Source organism: Pristis pectinata, chromosome 17 (assembly GCF_009764475.1).
Source record: "Pristis pectinata isolate sPriPec2 chromosome 17, sPriPec2.1.pri, whole genome shotgun sequence".
Lineage (NCBI taxonomy): Eukaryota > Metazoa > Chordata > Chondrichthyes > Rhinopristiformes > Pristidae > Pristis > Pristis pectinata.
The window spans coordinates 23,868,781-23,893,217 of record NC_067421.1 but is presented as its reverse complement, the minus strand read 5'-3'; the positions used below and the strand labels follow the sequence as shown (position 1 = coordinate 23,893,217).

At 35.8% G+C, this 24,437-nt stretch overlaps 1 protein-coding gene across 7 annotated transcripts in view; it reads right to left on the bottom strand.

The window, feature by feature from the left end:
* Positions 1–24,437, bottom strand: part of clip1a (CAP-GLY domain containing linker protein 1a) — a 125,720-nt gene that overhangs the window by 40,703 nt on the left and 60,580 nt on the right. For 4 of the 7 annotated variants that reach the window (XM_052031877.1, XM_052031871.1, XM_052031872.1 and 1 more), the window contains exons 9-16: positions 22,286–22,390; positions 15,840–16,781; positions 11,576–11,692; positions 10,970–11,027; positions 9,783–9,866; positions 7,199–7,355; positions 6,648–6,813; positions 5,954–6,169 (exon numbers count right to left, since the gene is read on the bottom strand). In XM_052031877.1, the coding sequence (XP_051887837.1) occupies positions 5,954–6,169; positions 6,648–6,813; positions 7,199–7,355; positions 9,783–9,866; positions 10,970–11,027; positions 11,576–11,692; positions 15,840–16,781; positions 22,286–22,390 (1,845 nt within the window). The remainder of the gene's footprint in view (positions 1–5,953; positions 6,170–6,647; positions 6,814–7,198; positions 7,356–9,782; positions 9,867–10,969; positions 11,028–11,575; positions 11,693–15,839; positions 16,782–22,285; positions 22,391–24,437) is intronic. The other 3 variants (XM_052031875.1, XM_052031874.1, XM_052031876.1) reach the window with 3 other exon arrangements.

Below are 24,437 nucleotides of genomic sequence, written 5' to 3'. Positions count from 1 at the left end.
AATAAAACATTTCTTTGGTACTCTGTAAATGCAATCTTTTATTTTCTTCCTATCTCTGAGCTAATTAGGACAACACTATTCATATCCCAGCCATGATTAGCAAATTTATCATAGTTTACTATCAAACCTCTGAGTTTCCTCACATCTCTGGCTGAGTACGATACATGCACTCATGTAACAGTTTGTATATTGCTGCCCAATCATTTCAAATTGTTTCTGCTTTTGCTGACGTTAGCAGTAAACTGTGGTTTCTCTGTGGATAAGTTTGAAGTACTAAGATTTTAGAAATAATTATATATAAAACACAAAATTGCAACAAAAAGAAAATTAAGATTTCTGTTGTGAATTGACTAAGAAAAAGATTTGAAGATAATCATCTGTTAAATTTAGGGACTTGTAAAATAGTCCTACTGGTAAACCAAAACAGGATTAAATGGATATTGGATTAAAACACTGTTTTACTATATCTGTTAAACTTTAAGCTCCATTCTATCCACACACTTCAATAAATTCTCTGCATGTTAATTAATTCAGGTAAAATGAGAAGCAGGTTTTTTTTTTAAGATGAATGAAATTACTTCTGCAAAATTCCCACACCAATTATTGGAGAGACAAGCCACAAAAATCATTTCCCAGAATTAATACATACTAATATACAGCTGACACTGTTATAATAATGATTTTAAAAGATACAACACCAAACCTGTTAATGCACTCATTAGTAAACAAATGTGCCCATAACTTTCTGAATTTAATCTAAATGCTTATAATTGGTACCTCAATCTTCTCTGATAAAGTAATATTCTGATGAAACTGAAGATCTTTTAATTTGGAAGTAAGGTCCTCTTCATTTTTCAGCAGTGCCTCCTTATCACACATCAGCTGCTGCAGTTTGGCTTCGGTTTCTCCCTTGTCTCGAGCCGAAAGAGCAGCCTCTTTGTGGAGGGATTCTGTCAACTTGCTATTCTCTCTTACCAGCTCTTCTTTTTCTGTCTGAAGTTTTAGCACTGTTGTCAGCAAGTTATCCTTCTCTTCCTGCAGTTTTACTTGATCCAGCTCAGATATCTCTTGGCTATTCCGAAGTTCATCTAAGAGTTTTGAAAGATTTGATTTTGAAGCCTGGAATTCTACATTTTCTTTGGTTAATATATCAATCTCCTTCTTCAACACTTCAATGGTGGATACTAGCCAATTTTTCTCAGCTGCTAGGTCTTCCTTCTCACCAGCATACTTACTTTGTTCAGCATGTAATATCTCATTTTCCTTTATTAGCACATTGTTTTCTGAAAGCACTTCATCGTGTTTAGCTTTAAGAACACCCATTTCATTTGTCAATAGCTGGAAGTGACATTCAAGTTCCGCATGAGCCACATTGAGAGCCTCACTTTCCACTTTTGTTGCATCTCTTTCCTGTATTAGTTGGTTCTCAAGTACTCTCACTTGTTCATTCAGTTTATTATACTTTTCCTCTAATTCCACTCTCTGCCAAGTAAGATGTTCTTTTTCAGAGCACTGCTCCTGAAGTTCAGCTACAAGTCTTTCCTTCTCTTGCAACAAGGAATGCTTTTCTAAATCCACAATATTTTTGCTATTCTGAATTTCATCCAAAAGTGTACAGAAGCTTGACTTTGAGGCCTGGAGCTCTTCATTTTCTTTGGTCAATTCGTCAAGCTTTTGCTTTAGAAGCTCACTGTTGACGAGGAGCTGATCTCTTTCTGCAACAATGGCTGCATTTTCAGAGAATAGCTGCTGTTGCTTCAATTTGAATTCGACTATCTCAGCCGAGAGAGATTCATTTTCTGCAATTTGCATGTTGCGTTTTGATTCCAAGGTCTCCTTCTCCCTTTGTAAAAAATCGCAATGGGTTTCCAGCTGTGACTGCCTTAGCCAAAGTGCATCTTTCTCAGTTTTCAGAGCTTCTTTTTCTTCATTCAGCTGCTTTGTGATGATGGCTGCCTCCTCAATGGATTTCTGCAGCTTTGTGGTCAGCTCCATTTTTTCCTTAGCTAGTTCATCCTTCTCTACAGTAAGTTGTCTCTGAGATGTTGTTAGCTCTTCCTTCTCCTGGAGCAGTTGAACACGTTCAGAATCTGTTACCTCCCTGCTATTCTTAATCTCATCCAAGAGTTTTGACTGGCTGGATTTTGAGGCCTGAAGTTCTGCATTTTCCTTCATGTATTTTTCTAGCTCATTCTTCAAATGATCATGACTACACTGCAATTGATCTTTTGAGATAATGTAAGATTGCTTTTCAAGGATAGTCTTCTGTAAACTTGAACTAAGATGGTCTTTCTCCTTATTTTGAGCTTCATTTTTAGATATTAGCTCATCGTGTGCTGATCTTAACAGACTTTTCTCCTTTGCTAAAAATTCATATTGAGCTTCAAGCTCTGAGCACTTCAATAGAATAGAATCTTTTTCCACCATCAGCTCATCTCTTTCTTTCACCAGCTTCTCAAGAGCAACTGCTGTCTCTTCACGCAACTTGTCAAAATTTTGAGTAATTTTGTCTTTTTCTTTTGTAAGTTCCTCTCTTTCTGTAACCATTTTCCTGTGGGCCGATAACAACTCTTCCTTTTCTTGAAGCAGTTGGGCTTGTTCATGTTCTGAGGCTTTGCTTTTTGTCTGAACATTATCCAACTGTTTGCTCAGGTCTGACTGACAGGCTTGGAGATCCTCATTTTCTTTTGTCAACTTATCAAGCTGCTGCTGCAAATGTTTGACTTCCAAGAAAAAGTGGTCCTTTTCAGTCACCAAAGCATCCTTTTCCAGACAAAGTTGTTGCAGAGTACTCTCAAAATCCTGCCTCTCTTTAAAAAATGCTGTTCTTTCCAACTGGAGTTTCTCATTCTTTGTTTCTAACACTTGCTGCTCTTTCTGTAGGGAAGTACACTGCAACTTCAGCTCTGAAAGTTCATAAAATAAGGACTCTTTCTCGGATTTTAGTGCATCGCTTTGCTGGATCATCTGTTCTTTATCTCCCTTCAAAGCTCTCACATCCTCTGCTATTTGCTCATACTGAGATTTGGCTGTTGCTAGCTCAATGGTTAAAGACTTCAGAATTTAAGTGGGGAGAAAGGTAAAAACAAAACATAGTCAAGCAGACAAATGAAAACAGCATGGATTAAAGACAATACAAAGGTAAAGTGTGCTGCTCAAACATTAAAAAAGAAAAACATAACAGAGCAGTGTTTGGATTTTTCAGCAGATTTATGGAGGAATACAAAATTGTAGTAATTAACGTAAACAGATCTACCAAACTTTTCTAAGGCTTCTCAAAGCACTTTGGACCATATGTTATTTAATAATTATGCAAAGTTTTGCCACTTGAAATAGTTAAGATGCAATTTGCCAAATAAGGGCAGACTTTACAGTAATTCTACTGCTTTGAATGCATATAGTACTGTTTAAGGTTTATCCTACAATCTAAGATATCATTGCCTTATTTATAAATATCAGCCTGTATAAAATGTTATCTTTTTTAAAAAAAATGGAAACGAAGGTGTGACGTGTGCTTAGCATGTCAATGCATTGATTATACCATAAAGGAGGAATGCCTAGCTTGAATGCTCTTTAAAAGCAGTTTTTAAATCAGGGGAAAGGGTGGAAATCGAAAATGGCATATATTTGCAATGTACTTGCAAGCCATGAGTGTGAGAATAGACACGTTATCATTTTTTAAAATTTAAAACTATACTTTGAATCTTTACTGGAGCAAAGTTACCTGATATAATGCAGCACTTGTTAAACTATATAACAGTCATTTGCAGTTACAAAGCACCTTTAGAGTGATTAAAAACTTGCAAGGAGCTTCATGAGTGTTGCCAAATGATATTTGAAACGAGGTTACACAAGAAGATCCTGGGACAAAGACCAAAAGCTTGATCAAGAGATTTAAACAATGCCCCGATGGAAATAAAAGAGGCAGGGAATTTAGGGAGGAAATTTCCAAGTGGGGCTTTGCCAGCTAAAGGCACAACCGCTAATAATGGAATTTTTAAGATGCTCAAGAGACCTGAAAAGGATAAATGCAGACATCTCAGAATAATGTGAAGCTAGAGATTACAGATGTAGGGAAAAGCAAGGGCATGGAGAGATTTGAAGGATGATTTTAATATCCAGGCATTGATAAACCCTTAGACTGGAAGCATGGTAGTTGATGGATCAACAGGTCCTGATGAAGAGTTAGAAAGGAGAGAGAATGGGTTTTGATTTACCTTGCTCTCCATGAGTAGAATGAGGAAGGCTGACAGGAGTGATTGGTATAGTCAGGTTTGGAGATAACAAAGCCATAGATAAAGGCTTTAGGAGCTGATAAACTACAGCACGGGGTTAAGTAACAGGTAAAAATAGGCTGCCTTATTGGACGAATGGCTATGTCATTCAAAATCCACCTTGGGTGAAACTTGCCACATGTACAATCTGGTTCAGCTTCTAAGTATTATTGGGAAAGGGATAGAAGCGACCAGACAACAGAGTCTGTAGTAGCAACTGCAGAGCCCAGCTTCAGCCTTCCATATTTTCAGTTAGAAGCAATTTCTGTTCAACCAGTACCATGTCAGCCAAGCAGGCAAGTAATTCATAGGGACGGGTAGTGGCCAAAATGGCCAAGGATGGTAAGGTACAGCAGGGTGGTGTCAGTATGAACAGAATGCTGTGTTTTCTCTGTTAGAAGCAATTAACTTGAAATTGGTTATGATAACAGGTGTATATTCTAAGTCACATTAATGTATTTAAAATTCTAACAGTTTACCAGGTCACTATTGCCAGGCCACTGAACACTACATCCTTGCAAAGTTAATGAAAATTTAAATTTTTTTGTACTTATTGTTAACAGAATTTTATCGGCGGGGGGGGGGGGGGGTGGAAGTCAGTTTTCAGTTTTTAAATCAACTAAAACTGTAAAATTGAAGCCTTAGGTACAAATAACACAGACTAAATACAGATCAGGCAAGAATATGAATTTACTTCTTGACACATTGTTGTATGCAAACTGCTTAGGGCCCATCTAATTTTATGTCTCTAAGTTGTTATGAGAGTGCCATTATGAAGTACAGTAAGTCTGCAAAAAGACATTGTTTCTGATAAATCACCTGAGAAACCCAAACACTCTTGTTTCAATGGACAGTTTTTCTCATTTTCTGCAAGAGCACAGTAAACACCAAGGATTATTATAAAACATGATGAATGGAAAATGAAAGCAAGAAATAAAACCACAGGATGCAGATGAACAGCCAACCAATAAGAAGTATCTTACTATTGCTGTTACAAATGCAATTTACCGAAATACTATACTTAAATTAGCATATTAAAAAAATAAAAATAGCTAACATATTATCTACTGTACTTACTATGAAAATAATTAAAATGCTTACTACTTTTCCTAATGTACCAAATACAAATGCATAATTTGTAAAACACTAAACAGAGGTGATCAAAGACGTGTAGTAACTGTGCTTTGGTAGCTTATTCTAATCCTCAGAAATCATCTATTTTATGAGTTTCACTAAATTGCATGATTAAAGCATTTACAAAGGTGAAAAAATATACAACTTGAGTTGAGACAAGGTTTTCTTTGAAATATTAGTAACTTGCTGCTGATTCACAAGCCATTTAATTTTAAGTGTAGAATGTGAAATTGAAATTGCCCTAAAAAGCCAAATGTGGAATATAGAACTTAGTTGTATGATATATTTGTTTATGTATTATGATGTATTTAACATTTAATTAAAATGTTTTATGTAAAAATACATCATTTTACAGGCATAGTATCAAATCAGAAAAAAATCCAAAATTTAAACAAAAAGTTTTTTTCTCTCCAATAAAGAGCCCAGCACATCTAAGATGCAGACAAAAAAGTTACTCATTTCACCATATCAATCCCCAACAACTAGTGCAAAAAAAAATGTAATACCCTCTATGAACCAGTCAAATATAATAGTTGCTGGAATACCTGGACCTGTTCCACTTGCTTCTTCAGTTCTTCTATGCGTTTTTCTCTTTGATTACTCTTCTCTTGAGAGCTCTTCAGTGCTTCTTTGGTTTCCTGTAAATTTGTCTTGAGCTCCTTCACTAAAGTTTCATTGTTCCTATTTATTTCTGAAACCACTTTCTCATGGTTGCTTTGCATTTCCTTAGTGTGTGTGCTGTGCATTTCCACCTGCTGCTGCTGTGGGAATAAACAAAGAATAATTTTTGCAACTTCCACCTTCACAAAAATGTCACATCTCATCATTGACATCCAACATAACTTCTCTAAATAAATATGTAATGGAATACTTCTTTCTTAATTTAAAAGTAAAATTAGAAAATTATGGTATTCAATAAATTTGTCTAATTATTTACATCTGAAATAATTTCTGCCATTATAATGCTGTACAATTGAGGGAATATTAACCAGAATAAACTATCCCACATTCAAATGAATACATTAATTCACAAGTAGTGAATTATCCCTTTACCTAAATTACCTAAATTGCATATTTATAACAATTATACAGTAACTGCTAGAGATGTTAGTTAACAAGGTTCTGTGAACAATAGAGATGGCATTTTTAATGAAATGACACACTATATTCCTTTACAGTGGAGGAGATTATAATTTTTTGAGGCACATTGGCTTGCAATGCCCAAATAGTAGTTTGTACCAGGTCTGCCATTTTCTTCAGTATTGCTTGAAGCTCATTCTGATGTTTCTGCTGCTTCTCCTCCTGCATCCGTTCTGCTTTATTTGTGACTTGCTCCAAGTTTTCCTGTAAACAAGCAATCTTTTCACTGGATTGACGAACCAGTTCTTGTAGTTCATCCTGCCTCCTGAAGTGGAAAAAAATGTTTTCACCTGATTAATCCCCATATAGCCATAGTAAAAATATCTAAGGACTGATAATCCATATAATTATAAAGCACAGAAAGTGCAATACTATTATTTGCAACATTATTGTCCACATGCCAATTTAGTCCCTCACGTTGTCAGTCTAACTATGCACAATCCTGAATATGCAATTTATATCCACTGCAATCCACATCTAAATCTAACTGTATTCTCCGCTCTTCAGGATATTAAAAACAGTTAGTTTTGTTTTAAGGCAAATTAACATCTAAACATTTTAACATTAATAGACATTTTCAAATCAAGATTGATTCACTGTTCAACATTAATATTACTGAAATCACAAGCAAACCATTCCATTCAAGGCACCTTTCTTTGAGTTTCAGCTCTTCATTCATCTTTGTAAGCTGAGCAGAGTTGTCTCCTGAAGATTTAATCATCTCAGAGATGGTGTTCTCAAGTTTGGTTTTATCCCCAGTTAGTTGTTCAGCCTTTTCCTCCTCAACTTTAATTCTTCTTTCCATAGCTAACAAAAGAAAAATCCATCACACACAAAAATGTAAACAGCAATAAATGCAATTTGTACTAAGTTGCATTTATAAACTCAAGAATCAAAATATCTCTTAGAGGTCACTCCAAGTGTGCAAATATTTTGAGAGATTAAAAGGTCAGACTTCCAAGAAAAAGTTACACTTATTCTTAATTGGTACCACAGAGATTAGCAATTATTAAACATCTGTAAACATCCATTCTAAAACATTATATAACATTTAATAACGAAGTGTTTTTATATTTGAATGAATATTTATCCACTGTGCAATTAAATTATAAGTTTATTATTGTATCCAATATGAAACTTAGGTCTTTAATTTAGTCACAGCAATCCTTAGTTCTGTTTGTCTTTGTGAATTTGTAAATTCATCTGCTTGCAATTACTTCTTCATCCCACCCCATCTCAATAATATCTAGCCATATGTCTACAGCCTGACATCATAATCCTTGAATTTTCCAATTTCAGGTAAACTGCTCCCCCTCTGTCCCTTTTCTCTCTCCTCCCGATCTACCTTTTTCAAAAACACCCCTACATGCTTCTTTAAATCTTTCCCCACTCCCTCTTCCTCTCTGCGATTACCACTCAAACCCATGATCTCTCCCAATAAGAAAGATAAGAGCATCATGTACAAGGGAACACTACTATCTTCAGGATCCTGTTCAAGTCTCCAATTCTGACTTGAAAATATACTGCTGGTCCTTGATTATCACTGGATCTAAACTTTCAAACTTCATTCAAATAGCAAGGTGGGAGCACCTTCACTAAGACCACTGCAGCAGTTCAAGTAGCTGGCTCACTATGCTTCTCAAGGATTGTTAGGAATGGGCAATAAATGGTTGCCTTGCCAGTGATCCATGCATATCTTAAGTGAATACATAGACTAATTTCTGTCTTTTTTGTCATGAAAAAAGTTGCAGAGATCCGTTGGTCTCATTTGTCAAAGAAAACAAAGAGGAAAGGACAGAAGTACCATGAAGATGTCAATCATCTACCTGATACACAGTGGAAAGTTCAGAGACTCATTGTCTCTTGGTTGTCATCTTGGTTCATCATTCCTACACTAGAGTGTACTATCTAGGTTAAGTTTCACCAACCCATAAGGGGAATACCTCCAGATTTGATAAGGGGAAATTGAAACCTAATTTGCCACTAATAAGCTTCTACCTGCTAAAATAATAGAGGACTGTACTGAGGTCAATGAACAACATACTTTCCTTGGGTTGATTTACAAAATCACAGAATACTTATAGCCCACCAAGTCTGTACCACCTCTCTGCAAGAACAATTCAGCTTGTCCTCACACCATTACACTCTACCCATAGCCCTGCAAATTATTTCCTTTCAGATAATTATCTAGCAACAATTGAATGTGCTCCAGTACTACACCTACAGTGCATACATACCTTAACCACTCACTGGTTAAACCACTTTCTGTTCTTTTGCCAGTCTCTTCCATTCTATATCCCCCAGTTCTTGACCCCTCCACCAATAGGAACATTTCCCTCTATCTACTTTGTCTATACTCTTCATGATTTTAAATATTTGCTTCAGGATCTCTTTGCAACTTCCTTTGTTCCAAGTGGAATAAATCCAGTTTCTGAATTCTATTCAAATAATTGACGTCCCTCATTCTTAACATCATTTTGGAGAGCGATCCCTGTGGAAAGCAGAGATTGGGGGTGGGGGTTGTGGGGGGGCAGACATGCCTGGTGTGATCCTGTTAGAGGTGGCGGAAGTAGCGGAGAATGAGGTGTCAGATGAGGGTGGTAGGTGAGGACAAGGGGAACCCCGACCCTGTTATGTCATTATGCCTTGGGGTGGGGGGGGTGGGAAGGTAATGGGGTGAGGACAAATGTACGGGAAATGGAGGAGATACAGGTGAGCAGTGATGATGGTGGAAGGGAAACCCCGTTTACTGAAAAAAAGGTTATCTCTGATGTCCTGGAATGGAAAGCCTCATCATGGGAACAGATGTGGCAGATGCAGAGGAACTGGGAGAAGGGGAAAGCATCCCTACAAATGACAGGTTGGGAAGTGTAGTCAAGGTAACTGTGGGAGTCAGTGGGTTGTAAAAGATGTCAGTGGATAATCTGTCTCTGCAGATGGAGAAAGAGATCCGGAAAGGGGAGAGGGGTGTCGGACATTGACCAAATAAATTTGAGGGCAGGGTGGAAGTTGGAGGCATAGTTGACGAAACTGATGAGCTCAGCATGGGTACAGGAAGCAGCACCAATGCAGTCATCAATGTAGCGGAGAAAGAATTGGGGAGCGTTACTGGTGGATGATAACCCAACCTAATTTCTAAATGACCAAATACACAATCCAGAGTCAAGATTCAAAGTTTCTACAAAATAAACTCATCAGAAATTGAATTTCAGTGCATTTCAAAATATAACTTACCAGAAAGCTGAGATTTGAGCTCCACAACCTCAGAAGAAAGTGAAGTGCTTTGCTCTTCTTTTGCAAGGAGCTTTGCAAGTGTTTCTAATCAAGAAAATATGTTAAAATGTATAAGACCACAGATTAACTATCTTAGACCAGAATTTTGGGGGATAACCATTACCCTTTTGAAAGCTTCAAGCAGAATTTGTACAATTTAACCACACCAAAATTCCATGTACCATGATGGTTGGTGATACTGGATGAGATTCTAGTTTCTGGAGCTCAACTATCTTAATATGAAAGTCAGTACAACGACGTTCAGCGTGCTAGTCCACTATATGTCCTATATAGCAAAACCAGAGACAAAACTTATCCTAGTGGCTAGATATTCTAGGATACAATCACTGAATAACAATCCAGCAAAGGATCACAGCATACAACACCAACAAATCCATGCCATTTTTTTTTATTAAACAAAACCTGCAGAATCCAATTCTACATCCTTTCTTGCTTAGCATATCTTTAAAATATTCACCCTTTACAAGCCAATCTAAATCCCTTGTAAAAAGAATTTAGACTGCAACAATGAACTGTAGCGCAGAATCCCACACTCTCACTAACCTCTTTTATAAATTATTTTTCTTGTTAAAAAGCTCTAATTTCTCGGCTCCCTTTTAGTAAGCGTCAATGGTTTTCTGCACTACTATTCCAGTGAATCTTGTCTGGGTCATTTTTAAAGCTTCCTAGATCTTTACTAAAGGAGTTTTTAAATGGCAACATCACCTGCAGATCTTAGAAAGTTTGACATTACAAGTAATTTATATTTCTACATATTAAACATTCTGTTTTCACTTTAATAGCTTTATTTCTCACGCTGCCATCACTTAATAACCATATGAATGCATATCAAGGTGCCTCCTTTTACCATTAAAATTCTACCAATTTTGGTGCATATCCTTACCCATACACTGGGACCATCAATAAACTTAATAGTGTTCCTTTGTCTCCCATATTTAGCCTCACACCATTTAGAACATCATTTATCACATCTTTCTTGTCTAAAAAACTTACTTTTATCCCACTGCTTTTCTCCATATGCCATATTCCCTTTAATCAATTCCATGCACCATTATTATTGCTATGTATTTGGTACATAGCAAGTTCAATCAGAGAACCCCATTAGTTTTACTATACTTTCAAGTTACCTTGCAATGTTTGCTGCAATTTGTATTGTTCTTCTGATGCTCCATCAAACTTTTCTTTCTGAAAGTGCATGAAATACATTTTAAACAGGTTTCAATAGTCAATTTATCCCAGGGCAATAAATTAATGACATTCCTTCACTGCTCAAGATCAGAGGAAATTAAAGAAAAATACAAATTGCAATGGTTTAGAAGTTACTTTACACAGTAATGTTTAAACTAATCACGTTGTATTGATGTTAAGATTTGATAATTTCTTTCCACTGAAAATAGATGACAAGTTTTACTCCTGATCCACTTTTGCTTTCATCAACTAGGTAAGACACTTTCTCCAGTACTCTAGTGCCCAAATTCAGACATTACTAACTACTTTTCACATACAACAAGCATTTTAAGAGCCAAAACCAGAATAAACTCTTAATGTGATTGTACACTGCATTGTTCTCCTAATTATTTGACCAGAAAACAACAGATAAAATTTGTCAGCCGGCAACTATTTATATTTGATAACGTTGACAATAGTGGTTGCACCTACCTTATGTAGAGTATCTCAACCCTGCCTCAAACAGACTCTGTGTTACATAACATGAAGTGCAATGAGCCACTTACCATAGTCTGCAGTTGTTGCTCGAAAGCTTGTTTATCCTGGCTCACTATAGTCAAACTTTGCTTCAGATTAACAACTGACTGAGCTTGTTCCTCGAGCTGTTTGGCCAAATCAATAACCTAGTAACAAGTATGCAAGTTCATTGCAACAAAAAAAATAAAAGCGAAGGGGATAAATGTGTTGAAACAATAGAAATTATGAAAACAAAACTCAAAAATAATATAAATTTAAAGCTGCAATATGCAAAATAACAGATTGAAATTTTTATAACAATCAATTTTGAGTTATTTAAGAGACTTAACAAATACATATGGCAAGTATAAAAACATCTATAGAGCAGAGACACAAGAGACTGCAGATGCTGGAATCCATAGATGTTGCCTGACCTACTGAGTTCATATATCAGCTCATTTTTTGATCTATATAACACACTTCTTTTCCCATAGGTTTATTTATGCATTAGATATAAAAATAAAAAAAAATTTCTAAGCCTTATTACATCTGTAACAGCAGGCATATTCCTTAGATTCTACACAATTTATTAATGTTGTAAGCTGGTCAACATCAATAATGTTGACTAAACAACCAAGAAAATTTTCCCCGAATCTTGTTATTTAACAATCCTTTACATATTATATTAAACTGTTTCCTTACTGAAGATCAAATACGTTTACCTTGAATACTGCAGCTTTAATTTACAAAAATATAACGTGCAAATGGGAACTGTGGATAAATCAATAAATTTCAAGCGCAAATATATAACATGAAACAATTTGATAATGGAGAGTCAGTGGACAAGTAGCTAATACAGAAATGATCAATGGTGTAGATTCTATCACCTGCCTCGCCCGCTCCCCCCCCCACCCCCCTGGTGAAATAGATACAGAAAGCACAATAACCTTAGAATAGTTTACCCAGACTCACTATAACTATTTATCTTTCAACAATAGACTGATGCATAACAAGATATATTGCAAATAAGAAAGGAGTTAACAAGAACAAGTACTAAAATAATATACTACTAGCCCTGAAAAATCTTTAAAAAAACAGAAAAAGCAGGAAATCAGCAGAAGATGAAGTTTTATCTGTGGAGAAAAATGAAGATAAATTTCAAATTGGCAAACTTTCACCAATAAGGAGGTATTTCCCTGCTAACTTCAAGATGACTTTTGACCCATTTTTTGTTCCTTGTTCCAGTATAGTCTCTAATTCCCTTGCACCATGAGTTGCAAAGTTGCTTGGGGGTGAGGAGTGGGGTGGGGTCTATAGGAATTCAGCTAAGCCACCTGTATGTGAACTCTGTTAATCAAGCAGGCTGGGAATGAATATTTCCCTAATGTAGTTATTACTAATTGGGGACAATTACAAACAAATGTAGTAGGAGATAGCAGAACAAAGTATAAAGGTCAGAGAGAGACACATAGAACAAACAATGGCAGCTTTAAATAGATAGAAGAGAGGGAAGGACTTGGGCTAAAGATGATAAACAAGAGACAGGTAGCAACAGCAGTACAAGTAGAAATCCAAGCTTTGATTAGACAGGTGATTACAAATCAGTAAACATGATAAGTAGTATCTGAATTAGGAAGGAGATGCTTGTCTGAGTTCAGACATTGGAAATGCCCGAGAAATTTGCAAGAAAACAGATTAAGGTTAATAATGGGTATTGAGCAACACTATACGCATGTGGGTACAGAGCCTACAATTATGACTGAACAAAGAACTAGAAAGGGAGTATAAACAGGGATCCTGAGCTGGTTTGGTAGCATGAACCTAGGACCACCACATGAAAAAGACCTGGAGTTCAAAACTCAACCCAAGTTGCTAGTTCAGCCTAATCAGCTAAAGCCAGAAACAGGTAATATTGAGGTAGGTTGTAAGTGTTTGTCCGCCTGATGTTCTTTGAATAGATCTTGTCTACATCACAGGGGTGCAGCTAGTAGAGCTGCTTCCTCATACCGCCAGAGACCTGGGTTCAATCCTGACTTTGGGTGCTGTCCTTGTGGAGTTTGCATGTTCTCTCTGTGACTGTGGGCGTTTCTTCCAGGTGCTCCCAGTTTCCTTCCACAGTGTAAAGACGTGCAGATTGGTCAGTTAATTGGTCACTGTAAACTGCCCCTAGTGTGTAGGTGAGTGATAGAATGTGGGGGAAAATTGATGAAAACCCAGGAAGAATAAAACAGGATTAGTATCAATGGGTGGTTGATGGTCAGCATGGACTGGATGGGCCAAAGGGTCCATTTCCATGCTGCATCTCTCTGACACTTCTCCATTTTTGAACATTATTTATGCAGAAAAGTTTTGTTATTTTAGTGCACAAAACGAGGAGTATTTATTTTAAGTGGTGAGAGAATGTTGATGTTCAAAAGGGATCTGTACATCCTTGTACACAAGTCACCAAAACCCAAGATGCAGGTCCTGTCCAGTGATTAGGGAAGATAAAAGGGATGTTGGCCTTTATTACAAGAGGATTTGAGTATAGGAATAAAATTGTCTCACTGCAATTATATAGGGACTTGGTAAGACTGAACCTTTTGGTCTCTTTATTTTAAAAAAATATACCTTCTGTAATGGGAATGCGTCAAAGATTCACTAGACTCCTTCCATGAGGGGCTATCTTAATGAAACTTACAACATTCTGACATGGCTCAACACGCTGGATGCAGGGTGGACTTTTCCTCTGGGCGAGGAGTCTGGAACCAGGGGTCAAAATCTCAGAATAAAGGAGCAGGTTGTTTAGGATTGGGATGAGGAGAAATTTTGTCATAGAGTGTGGTGAATCTTTGGAATTCTCTACCTTGATGGCTGTGGAGGACAAGTTATTGAGTTCATTCAAAGTAGAAATCAATACATTTCTGGTATTAAGGGAATTGAGGGGTATAGGGAAAGTGCCACAAAATGGCACTGAGGTAGAAGATCATGATCTTAATGAAGAGTGCAGCAGGCGAGAAGGGCTAAGTGCCTACTCCTGCTCCTAGTTTTATATTCTAATCTAAATTTCTGTCTTTCACAGATCACTCTTTTTCCTTCATCTGTATTTGATTAAAATATTTTAAATCTCTAACTTTTTCTAATTCTGATGAAAGATCAGTAATCTTAAATCCTAATTTTGTTATACTGCCTGATTTGTTCAAGCATTTCCTGCATTTTCTGCTTTTATTAAAGGAACTTTTATTTAAATAATTCTTTTTGCTAACAACAGTATTAATTCAATATATACAACTTACTCAAAATTATAATGTAACTAAAGGAAGTAAGTCTTCAGAAGTGTGCAATAACATGATTGTACATGTGTAAGTATCCATACTAATGCAATGTAACTGAGAATGTTAAACTTGCTTACATTTAGCATAGCTATACATGCAAAAGCATGAATAACCAGTTTTTATGAAGGTAAGAGCTAATGCAATTCTTAAATAGATTGAGATGAACAATCTTTTTCCAAGTAAATATTGGCAAATTCAAGGTTTTGTTTAAATTTCAACAATAGCAACAAACTTAACAGCTTGCAAGTGCACATACACTTGGATAACAAAGATGCACATTCTCCATAGTGGATTGTTGCATTATAGTTTCGATGTTTAACAAAATACTTCTCTATTAACAAATACATAATGAGCATAGCCTACACAAGTATGATTTTCATGAACACAGAAAGACTTTGTGGACTATCATGCTCTTCCTATTCTGGACAAACAAGGCTTCCACTATGCACAAATTGCTATTAGAAATGGTTTTGACTCTCAGTTTCAATGCCAGGTCTAAGTGTTACTTATGATAACCAGTGTCTGTAGAAACATGTGGATATTATTTTGATCTTGAAAGAAATTGAGAACTATTTGGTCTTTACCATCTCCTCCACAGAAATTCTTTAATTCAGATTTAACATGGGACAAATGGATATTTTAAAAATGTTACATCAATGGAAGTCAGAGCTATCTTTTCCCACATAAATAATATACATCACATTCACTCAAAAAGAAAAATCTGGGCCTTAATATCATGGTTTGGATGTTTCTTTTTGATTTTGATTTAAAACTTGATGAATCAAATTGAACAAAAGTTCAGCTTTTGCATTATGCTTCACTGTTGAAGAAAATATATGTTCAAACTGTCATGTTTAAGGAAATATCTTTCCAACTACACTAAATGGACAAAATATTTAACAAAAATTTTAAGAGGTTCAATTATGTGAATTGTCATTTTCATAGATGATGTTTGACTTAAAACCTTTTGAAATAAAAGACGGAAAAAGCATATACATACCTTGCTCCCTTCAGAAAGCTTTAAAGCTTCACTGATTTTCAACTGTGATTCAACAGCTGCAAGCTTCTCTTCAAGTCTTTTGATTTCTTCTCTACCTTGTGCTTCAACTTCTTGTAGCAATTCAAAACCCATCACCTTTTGCTCTGCTGCTGCTACTTTAGCTGTTAATGCCTCTACAATTTGTGCCTGTTCATTGCTCTTGGACTGCAAAATTTGCAATTCCTTTACCTTCTCTTTGGTTTCCTGTAGTTTTGTCAAAGTCTCTTCCATTTCTACCAGGTGTTGATTTGTAGCATATTCCAGTTGTGACTTCAGATTATCTATATCTTTCTCCTTTTCTACAGTGATTTCTGATAGCTGAGATTTTAAATCTTCAATTTTTTTTAGGTAGGTTGATTTTTCAAAATCTTGCTGTATTTTAATATTCTCAAGTTCCATTTGATGGTCTGCTTTAAGCTTTTCAAAGTTACTCTTCAGCTCTAGAAGCTCTGTGGTTTGGGAATCTGCTCCTTTACTGAAAGAAGACTTGAGTTCTTCCATGGCTTGCTGATGAGATTCTATTGCAGACTCGAGCTTACTTTTCCATAGACTAATAACCTCTGAGTTTTCAGTAGTGGCTTGATCCAATTTGGACTTGAGAGTCACATTCTCCTTGGATACCTTTTCAGTCGCAGCTTGCAGCTGCTGAAGTGCCTTTTGGTGATCTTCCTCTGAGGTTTCAAGTTTTTCTTTCAATGCTTTAAGTTCATTTTGATGTTCTTTGCTCATTGTTGCAAGCTTATCTCGCATGCAGGAAATTTCTTCCAACAAAGGTGCACTGTCCACATTACCAGAAACTTCAATGCTCACAAGTCTTTGTCGAAGCTCTGAAACTTCTTTTGTGCGCGATGCTAGATCCCTTTCTAATTCCATAATCCGAGACTTCTCAGACACAGTAGCCACCTGAAGTGCAATCCCCCCCATGAAACACAAATTTAACCAAGTGAAATATACCAACATATATTCTCAAATTTCTTTATAATTTACAATTCTGTCATAAAAGCCAAAACTATTTTTTACATCTAATATCGTTAAGCAAATTACGACATCATTTAATAGTCTTACCATCTAATCAAATGTTCAAGTTGGCCAGCTGCACACTCAATCAACTTTAACAAGTACAACTTACAGGTTTAATGTAGAACATAAATCAGTAGATGTGTGCGAAAGGAATAATGTGAAACTACATGAATTCAAACAGCATGCAGCTTGGTTGGGGGCAACAAGTCAAACAGGGCTCTCACTTTCGATCACTCTGCAGTGAAACCCGAAAATATGGTTTGCCAATATGAATGGGTTGGATGTAATACCTAATAGGGATCTAGGCTTCACCGTTGATACACACATGAAAAATGGGCACTTGGGCAAATGTACCAGACGGCTGTCGATGGCCATGAAATTGAATTACAACAAGGATCACAATCCCCAGGAAAAAGGAGAGGCGGGTGTGGTGGGATGGGGTGTGATGCATGTTCCAGTGCAATTCCATGACCACTGACACCCTTTGGTACCTTTGCTATATTTGTTTTACAGTGTGGGTTACATTGAAAATGCATAAAATAATCAAATAGTAAATAGTAAAGATATTTAACTGGCTTGTTACCCTGGTTATATGACAATATTTTTCCTGTGAACATATTAAACTAATAAAAAAATATATTCCCAATCTATGCTGAATTAGATGAACATGCAAAAACTGGCATAGTTCCTCAGAGTTTGGAAGGGGTTAATTAAAAAGAAACACCCAAGGTTGTTGCTCTGTATATTTCCACTCTTTTTTTTTGGCTGGAACATGGACACGGACATTCTGTGCAAAAAGAATCAGACTTGTCTCTGCTGGATTACATGTTATCATCCTTGGGAATGTGGATGACAAATTATCACCTGGACAAAGTGCCATTGTGAGTGCCTCCAACAGGTAAGGGGGGCAATAAAAGTAAACTATGATGCAGTATATTCTTGCTACTGTTTTCTCAGGTGTAAAGTCAACTAACATTCTTTTCAATGTCAATATCATTAAAACACAAAAAAGCTATGCAGTACACACAAGCATTGTTGGCAAGGTCAGCATTTATGGCCCATCCCTAACTGTTTTGAGGTGGTGGTGGTGGTGAGCCATCCTCTTGAAATGTGGCTGTTCTTCTGGTGAAGGTACTGCCAGAATACTACTAGGAACATAATTCTAGGATTCAACAACAATGAAGGACTGGTGATGTATTCCCGAGCCAGGAAGGTTTACAAGGATAGGAAGCTAAGACTCTTTCTTGTGGGAGATGTCATTGTCTGGCACGAGTGTTATGTACTACTTAAAACCGATGCATGAACGTTGACAAGTCTTGCTGAATGCAGCCATAGGTTGCTGCTTCATTTGTTGAGTTGCAAATTGAATTGAACATTGTACAATCATCAGCAAACATCTCCACTTCTGATCTTATGATAGAAGCAAGGTCATTGATGATGCAGCTGAAGATGGCTGGGCTTAATACAGAGCCTGAGGATTTCCTGTAGTTTGGGATAAATGGCCTTTTACTGTTCTTTCAAATGCTCTAAACCTATTTTCCTTACTATTTTCTCCCAAACCCACTCTCCCTCCTTTTCAACTCCTCAAGTGTATATGCTAAGCTAAATGACACCATAATCATTTAATCATCAAACTCACTCCAAATCCAATGCTCACCCAGCTTTTAAAATGTTTTGATTGACATAATATTAACTGCTTTGTTAGAAGGACTGCTTCAGTTACATTTAACATGGTTGGAAGAAATTTCCTATACATTTCAAGATTTATTAGAAACATGTTGAGTTTATACTCTTCTACACCAAAATTCAGCTTAAAAATAAAATCTGTTGGAATCTACTTTATGCCTTCCAGCAGTTCGTAATTTGGACATCGCGTCCACTCTTATTTTCATTTCTCTCTTTTGAGGAGCTCTTATGCAGCCTGGAGCACGTTATAATCACAGTAATATCAAACACTCACCCACTCAATAACACTGGAAACAGAAAGGATTAAATACAGCAACTTTTGAAAGAGACCTCAATTTGAAGATCACTGTTAAACACCATATCTGCAGTCACTTAAAGAAAATGGCAGAATCAGTCACTGTGCATGAAAATGTTTGTTATATTGAATTGCAGGCAGGAGTTTCCATCTTGAATAGGATCCATGAAAACAAAACAGCTTTGATAAAGTTAGAAATTAGAATGAGAAAGAAATTGCTGTTAACATTTAAAATCCTAATTGTGCACTTTAATCACTTTTGATAGTTAATGCTGCTTCCAAGTAAAATGTAATAAGTTTATATTGTCAAGTAATGCCAAAATATTTACAAAGCTACTTTAACAATGCTCGTGTAATATTAGTATTTTGTACAACTGTACACATTCAAGTTTTGCCCAAAATGAATTGTGTGCCAATCTCTACCAGATTTTGAAGCCTTAATTTTTTTAAAATGCTTTGGTGCAATAATAATGCCAAACAGAAATTTGTTTATCAGCTGCAATATAAATTGCACAGTCACACCTGAGTCAAAGTAGGAGACTTTTGCTGAGGGGACTGAAAGCTTTAATCAAAAAGCTGGATTTCAAGAGCATATTCAAGGAGGAGCAAGGTGGACAGGAAGAGTGGTTCAAATAGAGAAATCCACAGCTTACAGCCTAGACTACTGAAGGCACCTCTGCCAATGATGAGGGCAAAGGCAGTGGTCAATGTAAAAGAGGCTAAGGTATGGAGTACATAAAATTCCCAAAGCACTGTTGAACTGTTTGAGGTCACAGACAAAAGGACAGATAAGGCCATGAAAACAAGGATGAAAACTTTATGTTCATGGCGTCAGTTTAACGGAAGCATGTATAGGTCAACATTCACAGGGTGATGAGTAATTGGGGCTTGCCTGAATTATATTATGGTAATGGGTAATTGGGATGTCTAAATTAGATTATGGGCAGAGGAATTTTAACGAGAAGTCTATAGAAGATGGAAAATGGGAGGCCTGAAAGGAGAAATGAGCCTGGCAGTAATGGAAGTATGGAAGTGTTTCAGCAGCAGATGGGCCTTTGCAGGAGCAGAGATAGGCGACTTTACGGAAGTAGATTAGGTGATCTTGTGAATGGAAAGGTTATGCAACCTCTGAGCAATCTAATTCAGCTTAATACAACTGGCCAAGGAGAGGAATGAAACTGTGGGAAACCACAGAGGATCAATCAGCTTATTTTTGTTATAGTTTGTGCGAGGCCTGGAGAAACCAGTGAAACTGGAAAGGTTTAAAAAAAGTAAATGTCAAAATAAAATTGCATCATCAGATCAATCTGCTTTGAAAACGATGTAACATAAGGTAGTAGGTGCAAGACATGAAACCTTAACTGCTGTAACTAGGTCACAATTCAATGAAACAGATTTCCTCCAGATTTCTTTGGAGATGATATTCATCTTTCAAAAAAAAATTGTTCTTAAGTGTCTACTTATACAGTTATCTTCATCTTTAAAAATAAATTTTGATTTCCTAAAGTTAATTAAAATTTACATTTAATATTTTCTAGCTAAACTTAATTTGTCAAGTCCCATTCAATCTAATTTTTTCTTTCAACCACCCAGAGTTGACTCAGCTTTTTCTATATGGAAAAGGAAGGGAATAGTATGTTTTCATGATTTATTCATTGATAACTGTTTTTCATCTTTTGAACAATTGTCTAACAAATACAATTTGTCTAGATCACACTTTTTTCGATATTTGCAGATTAGAAATTTTTTAAAAGCTACTACACCCTCTTTACCAACACCATATAAAACTGAAATTATGGAAAAAATTTTAGGTCTTAATCTTTATCAGAAGGGCTTGATAGCAATAATCTATGATTTAATTATGAAAATACATCCAGAATCACTGGACAAAATTAAGAATGAATGGGAAAGTGAACTCCATACATCTTTACCTACAGAGACATGGAAGAAAATTCTTCATTTAGTTAATACATCTTCAATGTGTGCCAGACACTCTTTGATACAGTTTAAGGTAGTTCACAGGACCCATATATCCAAAGATAAGCTAGCCCGTTTTTATCACCATATAAATCCTATATGTGACACATGTAAATCGAATGTGGCTTCTCTGACACATATGTTTTGGTTCTGTCCTCTTTTGTGGAAAACTATTGGAAAGACATTTTTAACATCATCTCAACTGTATTGAATATTGATTTACAACCTTACCCTATCACTGCAATTTTTGGTTTACCAAGGATAGAGTCTGGCCATTTATCTGCTTCCACTTACTGTATGATTGCCTTTGTCACATTAATGGCCAAACGATCCATTTTGCTTAAATGGAAGGATCCAATACCCCCTACTACTTTTAATGGTTCTCTCAAACTATAGCATGTTTAAACTTGGAAAAAATTAGGAGTGGTACTGTTGATCCTTTGCTTAAATTCAAAGATATTTGAAGTCCATTTATTCAATACTTTCAAATGATATAGATCCCTTTTCAATAACTTTTCAATTTAGAGGAACGGAGTTGATGACATAATATTGCTCTGTTTCTATTGAGAAATTTCAGTCCAGTTTTTTCTTCTTTTTTTTTGTTTTGTCTTTTTTTTTGAAATTTTCTTTTTAGTTTGGTTTGATATATTATTTACAATTTTTTTTATTGATTTGGGGATTTTTTTTCTTTTCTTTTATATACACAATAAATGTTTTTCTTTCCTTTCTTTTATATTATATTCATCTACTAAGAGATCATGAGATCTAAAGATTTTTTTTATATTTTAATATTCTTTATGATTGTCTATGCCATGATTGTTCTCTTGATCTCTTTGTATTATATTTACAAACATCGATGTTATATATTAATCTGGAAAACTAATAAAAAGATTTAAAAAGAAAAAAGAACATTTTCTAGATATGACCAACCACAAAGGTGACACTTATCACACTGATACTCTGACATAATGCACCACTCTGTGGTAGAATGTGGGACGGCACCCATTGACAATTTTAACTGCAATGTTATTTTCAGCTGGATCTTCTGGGAGTTGCAGCGTGGAAGCACTTTTCTGAGAAAGCCAGAAAAATTGAAGGACGTTAATCTCCCACAAAGTTCCCATTTGTTGATTACTCACCACCAAAAGTTTGTGAGCAGATTGTCAACTAGCCCACTCATTTAAGGTAGGACATGGAGTAAGCATATATCAACAAGTAACATATCAGAAAAGCAAAAAATTCTTTGATCCACGTAGCAAAATCTCATTCTAAAATACATATAAATAGTGTTTAAAATGTCCTTAGCTAAGTGATAAACTTTTTTTGCAGGGATAAACCAATATAACAATGTCAATGTTAGCAACTTATATCCATTTTGGGTACATGCTGATAATTGAATGGAGTTCATTGAAACTGTGAAATCCATTACCCTAGTGTCTTCTAACTCTCTCTGGAGTTTTTCAGCTTTGGTCTTTTCAAAGAGCAGGCTCTGTTCAAGCTCCTTAATGCGGGCATGCTCCAGTTTGGTCTGCGTCTGTTAGTAAAAAGGGAGAGGAAGAGAACACACCAGTGCCACCATCACATGCCAGCACGACAGGAGGGAGCCACATGCAGGCTTATCCACCAGCACCTTCTGCCTTTTATAACAGTTAGGAAAGCAAAGGGTAAATTGGACAGTTTGGAAGCAAACAGAAATGTTTAATGGAAAATGGTATCAAAGGTATGCACTGACAAGGATAAATAGGGAACAATTAAAAGAAATACAGTTTAAAAAAGGCAGATTCAAAAGTTTCATGCAGTCAGTGTACAGTTTAATATCAGCATTGTTCAAATCAGAACAGTTAATACTTAAATTTTAGTTTACTACTGTAAACCCCTTGTGCTTCTGTATTTTGAAACATTATTAGTCTAATTATTCAGAAACAGGATTTACACCTAGAAATGGTAAAACATCCTAAGAATCAATCAAGAGCAAAACACAAAATCCTCCAAAATAACATATCCTTGTAATTTCCTGTACAGATTTATACTTTAAGTAATTTAATTGCGACTTCACTTGCATTATAAACTAAAGTGAATTTCTCATTGTGCATTCAGAAAGAATGCAGTAGGTCTTCATTGTACTTGGGTTTGGAGTTGATTATCCATGCACATTACTGAGAAAAATTAAACTTTTATAACTTGTGAGGTCCATACAAAATCATATTAGTTTGTTTTAATTAGTTGGTTTCTGGAAGATTTTGAAAAAAGAACTCATGATTTTATTGCTAAACTACTCTGGGTGCACACAAGGAGACTGCCCAAAAGATGCATTTCAAAAATTCCAAAAATGACAAAACATTGAGTACTTGAACAGCAGATACTTCAGCCATTCTTTCAAATGATGCTTCAGCAATAAATACAAGAAGAATAAAGTAAGGCTACGTTTTATAATTATGAAGGAACTAAATTACAGTACTTGGGATAAAACTGAGCATTAAGACAGCTATCTGAATATTTAGATCTTTGAAAGGCTTGCTTGGATCATTCAAAGTCCTTAAAGCCAATATGGTCTGCTGATGGCCAGTTGAATTTTTAGCCAGGAAGGAATAAGTCCACAATGGATGTGATGGTACAAAAGGAACAAGAGCAAGTGGAAACATTTTCAAAGGGATAGAGTTGTGGCAGCTCATCCACTTTCAAAATGAAATTGCAATGAACCTCACAGAATAATCTGAAATTATGATTTTTCTCTTTTAATCAGTTCTTGAAGTTAGCAATTCTTCTAGGAGTCATTAAATCTAAATCCATTAAGTTACCTGTATAATCTGATGTGTATGCAAAATGAAATATTGGACATACACTTCTTTTCTGAATTTACATAATCTGCTTTAATATTTCAAAATGATAGTTCAGATTATTTTGGCATGATAATAAAATAAAGGTATTGTTCAAGAGAATTTGATTGCTTAAGTATATATTGGCAGCACAAAAGTGACACAAATGAATTCCAAGGGATGTTCAGTCACTCAGAATGCTAATGAAATATTTAACCTTCCACGTGAGGTTTTTCTCATGGCTTTTCATGGGAAACATACAAGGACAACTGATGCCTGATAATGCTGGATCTGAACAGGAATTCAGGCCAGAAAGATAGTCACCATTGTCGTTGACCAATGAAACAATGCAAATTACAGTCAGAGCCATTAACATCTGCTTCAAGTGGGTTTGAGAAATATAAAAAGCACTTAAGGGAAAACTTCAGACTCTGAAACGATGGTGGCCTCAGTTCAAACAATAAGATATTAGATTGGTCAGTCTAATTTCAAAATCCACATTACATAATTTAAATAAATTTAACAAAAATCTGGATTCTAATCAGTTCCTAATGGAAAGCTACTGGCATAAAAATAAAGGGGAAAATTTGTATAGAACCTTGAATAACAATGGGGGAAATCCCAAAACATTTTGCAATCCTGAAATAATATTTGACTTCAGTCATTATTAAAGAAATTCACATTTCTGTGTAAAGTTTCCCCATGAATAAACAAATCAAAACCCAAGTGTTTTGTAAAACTAAAGCTGCAGTGGATAATTTTCCT